Source organism: Poecilia formosa, unplaced genomic scaffold, assembly GCF_000485575.1.
Source record: "Poecilia formosa unplaced genomic scaffold, Poecilia_formosa-5.1.2 Scaffold2443, whole genome shotgun sequence".
In the NCBI taxonomy this organism is placed as follows: domain Eukaryota; kingdom Metazoa; phylum Chordata; class Actinopteri; order Cyprinodontiformes; family Poeciliidae; genus Poecilia; species Poecilia formosa.
The window spans coordinates 1-7458 of record NW_006802382.1 but is presented as its reverse complement, the minus strand read 5'-3'; the positions used below and the strand labels follow the sequence as shown (position 1 = coordinate 7458).

The following is a 7458-nucleotide window of genomic DNA, read 5'->3' as shown; positions in this document are numbered from 1 at the left end:
GGGTGCGTTCACACCAGCCCTGTTTAGTCGACTTTAATGAAACTCCAGTTCATTTGCCTAGAAAGTCTGGTTTGTTTTGAGGAGGTGTGAACCAAAAAATGTAACTCTGGTTCCCTAGAAACCTCAGTCTGGATTCGGCTGAAGTGAACTCTGATGCGGTTTTAATGTACATGTGAATGCCAATCAGACAGGAGACCGCTGCAAAAGCAGGAAGTAGACTGCAGCACAGGGCATTCTGGGTAAATATAAACAAAACAAACACAGGAGTAGCGCTAATGGGAGAAGTGACTCAGTTTTTACTAAAGACGAAAGAGAAATTTTACAACTGCTAAAATCTGACACCACTCCATTTTTGTAGAAGGAAATTGCCCTCAGTGTCGTCTTCAAATGTTTTTGTGTTGTTTCCTTTGGTGGTTCTTGGTGCAGCGCCCCCACAGGCGGGGGTGGGAACAAGTTTTCCAAAGGGTTTGGTGTGTTTGACAGAGCAGTGTGAAAGAGAACCGCATCAGCTGAAAATGTAGCAAATGCTGCAATTTTAGAGACCTTTAGGTGCACTTCAACAAATAGACAAAAAATATCATTTGGAAACATTGATGCAACAATTACTTGATTTATACTCATAAATGCCCATCTGGGGACTTGCACTGCAAATAAGCTAAGACTATAAACATTATTGTTTATACTTACCATGCAAATAAACAATAAAGACATAAGGTGGCTGGAGCTACAAAAATCAATCAGGAGGAATAGAACAGAATTCTAGCAAACTGTATTGAGATGCTTTTCGAAGGAATTTATAAAATATTATTTTCTATCAAATAAAAAGGAAGTGTTTTGTATGTAAACTCGTAAATTGGAAAAATTCTGCAAAGTGATTAGTATAATCCTAACCAGCCTTTATTTTGTTCTGCTTTTGCCAATTCAGTTAGAATAACATTTTATGCTCAAGATCTTCCCGACTTTGCCTCCATTTTTAAATCCTTTTTCTTGTGTGTGTGTAATGAGAGCTGATTCAGGTAAAGTGACATAAATCTACATGTACACTAGTTTAAAATGCCTGCTTTTTCTGCCTTTAGCACATCGTGAAGTGCCACGGCAGCACGCTGCTGCCCCAGTTCCTGGGAATGTACCGAGTGAGCGTCGACAGCGAGGAGGCGTACCTCATCGTCATGAGGAACATGTTCAGCCACAGGCTGGTGGTGCACAGGAAGTACGACCTGAAGGTAAGGAGGAACCCCGGGCGTTGGCTCAAACCGTACCGGTTCTTAAAGTAAAGAGGAAGTCGGAAAGTTTTCTGTTGATTTGACAAAGGGTTTAAACAAATAATAAAAAGACATTCAGCTGTCTCAAATACTCTGCCTAAAGGTCTTGCATGTCATTGACTAAAGAACTTAAAAAATAAATGGCTAAAATGTCATTTTCATAACAGAAATAGTCAAACTGTCTGCTGTTTACAGGGCTCTCTGGTTGATCGTGAAGCAAGTGACAAAGAAAGGGTAAGCATATCTTTTTAGCATCAATTCATTCTAAAGTTATGTATAAAATGTCTGAACTGTGGTGTTTGATGCGAAGGAAAAAGAGCTTCCAACCTTTAAGGACATGGACTTCAGGAACAACATGCAGAAGGTATACGTTACAGACGAGGAGAAGGAGAAGTTCATGGAGAAACTCAACAAAGATGTAGAGGTGAGCGTTTAAAAGCCGATAATTATCTCCACTTTGCAGCAGAAGGAGGAAAACCGAAGCTGCACCGCTGCTTTACAGGATCAAGATGTCAGATCTGAAACACTATATCTGCTAAACAGAGAAATTTAGATGTTACTAAACTACTGAATCAGTCAAATTTTATTTACAGAGAAATTTAATTATGGAGAAAATGTCACGGAAAACAGCCTTATCAAGTAAAACGATCAACAAAACATAACTGATAACATGGTATATATTGAGGAACTAGAATAAAACGATTACAGAAATCATAATCCTATCATACCAGAAATGCTCTTAATGATATGACAAATAAAAAAACATAAAACTGTCATTTGGTATTTGGAATAATACAGAAGATTTTATTTAAATGGTAAATAATCTTAATTTTAAGAGGTGTGTCTGAGTGACATGGTTCTGTATTTGTGATGAAATGTTTTACACAATTGGAGAATCCAACTGCTTTTCCACTGTCTGACCTACAGATGGCAGCACTGAGACAGTTTTTGGCAAAAAAATGAGGAACAAAACAAATTCACACAAAAATCTCTTAATTAAATTAAAACATGGAACCCTAAATTTAATTTAAGGACTTATCAAACAAAATAAAATGCCATAGACAAACCACTGATGACCTTAATGTTCTATAGATGAGATTATTAAAATAATGTATAAAAGTAAGAGCAGGTTTATGAATTTCAATCAAGACTTGCAGTCGGTTTATAAATATTAAGATTTTAATGTGGATGTTGATATATTTCTGTGGTTTGTTGGTAAAATTTTACCGTTTCTGAAAACTGTTGGCTTCACTTTATTTGTATCTTGTATTTAAGTTTAGAAATTACATTAGCTTTCTGTCTCAGTGACTCTCTCGATTATTGATGCCCAATACCAAAACTGCCTTCATTTCCCTTCCTTCATGTTTTATTTTAAATCCTCTGAGCAAACCGTTTTATTTCCTCTCGTCCAGTTCCTGGTGAAGCTGAAGATCATGGACTACAGCCTGTTGCTCGGCATCCATGACATCGGCCGAGCCGAGCGGGAGGAGGAGGAGAGCGGGGAGGTGTCCAACGAGGAGGAAGCCGAGTCGGAGAACGGGCTGGCTCCGGGCCCCGCCGCAGGTTCTTACGGAACGTCTCCTGAAGGGATCGCTGGTTACATGTCATCCTGCAAGCCTCTGGGGCCGGGCGAGTTCGACCCCTATGTGGATGTTTACGCCCTCCGGAGCTGCCCAGGTGAAAAAGTTAGCATGTTAACTGCATGTTTAGATGGAGTAAGCTTTAGTTGAGTCTTTAATGCAATAAACATGGTCTGAAACGATTAATCCGATTCATCGTGATTAATTGATATAATCGTTAGCTAATATTCTAATCGACTGATCATTTAGTGAAGTATACAGTTTTAAAAAAAAGCCAAAATATATTGAATTTAAAACAAAAAATCTGTTTGTTTTTCAAAAATGTTCTGCCCTGAACTGTGTGGCATAGTTTTTGCTTCACCTGGTACAATTTCTGTTTAAAAAGAAAAAAAAAATTATTAAACACCTTTCACTGTCCAAATATTAATCAGTTAATCCTAAAAAATAATTCACAGATTAGTGCTACACTGTACTGACGTTGATGAGCCTTTCACATGTTTATGTTGGTTATATTTTTTAAACTGAAAATGCATCCTCTGCTATAAATTATCAGGAGTTCACTAAAGGAATGCTGTGTTATTGCACTTTAGGCAATAAAATGTTTTTCTTATTGAATTGTTTATTTGCATCTTCTGATATATTTATAATGTATAAAAAAGACTGAAGTACTTTAATAAAATATATGCAGAACTAATGATTTTTTAAAATCTGCTATAATAATCTATAGATCAATCAATTGGTTGTGGCTCTGCAATAAACTCAGTTTTTGGCTCCTTTTTCCTAACTCTCCTTGAGGTTCAGCATCTACATCTCTAATATCTGAATCCTGTAGGTCTGTACTTAATGATTATCTTAATAATTGATTAGTCTAATGATTAATCGAATAATCAGATAAAAATTTGACTCATTCTGAAGATTTTCTTTTAACCAACAAGAAGGTTTTTAAACAATGTTAGAAATACATTAAAAGATGCAAGCAAACTAGGTGAAGCTAAAACTTGATTCCACTTGAAGAGTTTTGGGTATTATATATATATAAATGAACAGTTTTAACTTAATTATTGCTCTGAGTGTGTTCTTTCAGCAAATATCCTTGTTTTGATCCTACTCCAGTTAACGGTTAATTGATTGCTAAGTTAGTAGGCGATTATTTCAATAATTGATCGTTTGAGCCCTGAAATCAGAAGTGAACCTCCATCCAGCTGACTCTTCCTGCGTTTTAACCTCAGGCGCCCCGCAGAGGGAGGTCTACTTCATGGGCCTGATCGACGTTCTCACACAATACGATACCAAGAAGAAAGCCGCTCACGCCGCAAAAACGGTCAAACACGGGGTGAGTCAGTCGTTCTCTTCCACATCCTGTTCATACGGGTCCTTGAAATCCCTGAAAATGCTTAAATCCATAATATATAATTGATTAACATACAAAATATAACACAATCTTTTTTTCAAGGTTATTGAAATTTGGAGATTTTTAAATTAAGTCTGTGTTTTGTTCTATAAGGTGTGTAGGAGACACTTTTCAAAACATAAGATTTTGTTTTATTTGACATTTTTCCTGCTAGAGAATGTAAAAAAGCATGAAATGACATTATTAATAACAGTAATAAATTATATTGCATTATTGTCTTCTTCTTGGTTCATTTGGATTATGTTTATCTCCTAAGTGTGTTCCTGGAAATTTACCTTGAAAATGCCTGAAAAGTTCTTGAATTTTTGTGTACGAACCGTTCGCGTTGCTCTTCTCTTCGCTCTGATTCTGAGCCGTTTATGTCCGCCGCAGGCCGGGGCTGAAATCTCCACGGTCCATCCTGAGCAGTACGCCAAACGCTTTCGGGACTTCATCTCGAAGATTTTTGCGTAAGCCTCCGCCTGCGGAAACTGCCAGAAGTCATTCCAGCCTTCAATTGTAGATCATCACTAGTATGCACACATGGATCAATATTTAAATTAGGTGACAAGACAAAACTTGTAGCATTATGAGGCATATATTTATTTTGAAGATATATATATATTTCTTTAGGTATTGAACACTGTTGGGAACAGTAGTGTGTGTGGGAAATGGGAGCACTTTTGATCATGAACTGATGGGGGTTTGAATAGTTTGTTTGTTTGTTTGTTTTTTTTCATTTTGGTTTTCAAACATTAAACTAAATAAAGTTACGATAAATAGTCAATGCACAATAAATATTTAGATTAGTTTTTTCCAAAAGGAACTGCTCTGGTTTGGAGAGTCTGGTTGGATGTTTTCTTTTACTTCGTTTCCACTGAGTGGTACAGTGATAATATCCAAAAATGTCAATATTGTTGATATAATAATGCCTAACCTTTTGGATTAGGGAAACCTTGCAATCAAGGTTTAGATTGCAACAATGTTATTCCAGGAATTCCAGGACGTTTAGCTTTACAGCTATATTCTCTGTACAATGGCTGCTGGAAAAGACAAGTGTTTTGTTGTTTATTTATCACCCAGAAGCCACTTGTTGCATTCTTGTTGGTTGTGCAGAAGGTTCCACTTCTCATTCAGCTCATTCTGACTAAAACTGTGATATCTAAAATGACTTTGTGCAAAACAAATGCAACATAACATGTTCTGTGATCCATCCTAACCTGTTCAATGAAGCTTAATGGAACCGTGGAATGATTTGATTCAGTTCGCTTTTACACCGAAAGCAGACGAACCGCTCAGTCGAAACGAAGCGCTACATTGTGTGAAGTACAATCAATCGCTCGTGGTTGAATCTTGAAGGACTTCTGACAGCTGAGCCAAACATGAAGCTTAAAAACAGAAGCACAAGAGTGTCTTTGTTCCCAGTAATGTCTCAAACCTCCAATCTCACCATATTTTAACCGAAAACAGACGCCAAAACAAAAATAACCTGCAAGAGTCACAGATACTCAGAACTGGTTAATTATGAACAGAGCTGAGCTGTTTGCTGCTTCCAGTCTTTATGCTAAGCTAAACATTTACCATTAGTTTGTGGAAACACAAGCCGTTTCCCAGAATTATTCCCTAAACCTTTAAATGAATAATAGATTTGTCATTTAGAATAAAGCAGTTTTTAGTAAACATTCATCCATAGAAGCAGGTATTTGTAGTTCTTAGTGCCAAAAGCTTTATCACAGCAGATATTTACATTTTGCCAATTAATCTGACCTTTTTTTGTTTTGTTTAAGGGGGTGGGGGAGTTTGAAGGATCAAATACTAATTCTGCTGCATTTTTTATCTAAATTTGTAGCATGTTGTCAGAGATTGATGGAAACCAAGCAATCATATCTAAGCCTGTGAACATGTCTTCCAGCTGTTTCAGCCTCTGAACTAATGAGGAGCTCCTTTGTGAGGAGACTGGTCCAGATTCTGGGCCGCCGGGTCTCCATTCTGGTTCTGATTGAATAGTGTGGTGGTTTGTGCGTTTAAGTGGCAAATGTGTGTTTTATTATTCTGATTCAAAGTTAAAATTAGGCGATACTCTCTAGAGTCACACTACATTTTATCAGCTTGGCCTTAACACAGTGAGGTTTTGAGCTTTCCTGACAGCAGGTGAGGCAAAATGAATGCAGATGCTTCGTCTGTATGATGCCTCGTCTAAACGTTAGCTGCACATGATGTATTTTTTGCAAATTAGCTTTTGGACCAAATTATATTTTACAAAGATTTTTCCAGAATCCATTGGAACGCATTTCCCTGGGAAATGTGTGCGAGCGCTTGATGACTGGTGAAAATGAGTTCTGGATCTGCCAGTGGTTTTCAGAGTCCGGATTGACTTCGTGTGACACTTTCGTCTTAGAAATACCTCAAGTTTTTAAATGTCCAGAGGAGGAACGCTGTTGATTTTTGTTGTTGTTGTAAAACATGTACTCTGACATCATTCCTCTTATCCAGTGAATCATCTGTTCAACATGATTTTTTTGACTTCTTCCTTTTGTGTCTGGATAACGTGTTTTTCATGTACTTTGTAAGCTAAAGTAAAAATGTGCAAGTGTCAGCTTTTACATGTAACAAAACTATTTTTAGGGGGCAACGTATTAAACTTGTAAACTTTGTTTTTGCTTTTATTTGACACTAAAAACTGTCAGTTTTGTGTGAAGCATATGGAGTGATTTTATTTTATGTTTTCTTTGAATTTAAGGAGAAATAAACATTTTGTTCTGTTAATATGCTTGAATGAACAGTTGGTATCTAAACTTCCAGCAGACCCAAATTTATGCAATGAAGCAGCTGATTTCAGCCTTTCACAGCTGAAATTAGTTTGTTTTTCTCCATGTTTCAGATGTTACAATAGGATATTTACAGTCTGTAACCACTAGATGGCGGTGTAACCTGTACACAGAACCCTCATGATCCTGATTTTTCCTCAAGTAACAGAAAGGGAAATTCAAGTTTTCTAAAAACTGAAAACACTCATAGGTGGAAAATTTAATTGGTAAGCAATGTTTAGTATTTTGCATCTTTATGGAGCTTCAAAAAAAGTAAAAAAAAAAAAAAAGTAGGAGATAAGTATTGGATCCTCCTTTTGCGTATTTTTTTTTTTGTTAAACAGAAGAGGTAAACAGCCTGTCATGAACTTTAGCTTTAAAAATGTAGATCTGATGTTTTTGTAATCTTATACGAAGAC

The 7458-nt window shown here is 36.7% G+C and overlaps 1 protein-coding gene across 1 annotated transcript; it reads left to right on the top strand.

The window, feature by feature from the left end:
* The first annotated feature begins 1049 nt into the window (after nucleotides 1–1049).
* On the top strand, nucleotides 1050–7002 carry LOC103133255 (phosphatidylinositol 5-phosphate 4-kinase type-2 gamma-like). The gene is made up of 6 exons (XM_007545027.2): nucleotides 1050–1223; nucleotides 1458–1496; nucleotides 1573–1686; nucleotides 2675–2939; nucleotides 4072–4175; nucleotides 4626–7002. Exons 1-6 carry the CDS (start codon nucleotides 1125–1127, stop codon nucleotides 4704–4706), a joined length of 702 nt encoding a protein of 233 aa, XP_007545089.2. The 5' UTR covers nucleotides 1050–1124; the 3' UTR covers nucleotides 4707–7002.
* The last annotated feature ends 456 nt before the right edge of the window (nucleotides 7003–7458 follow it).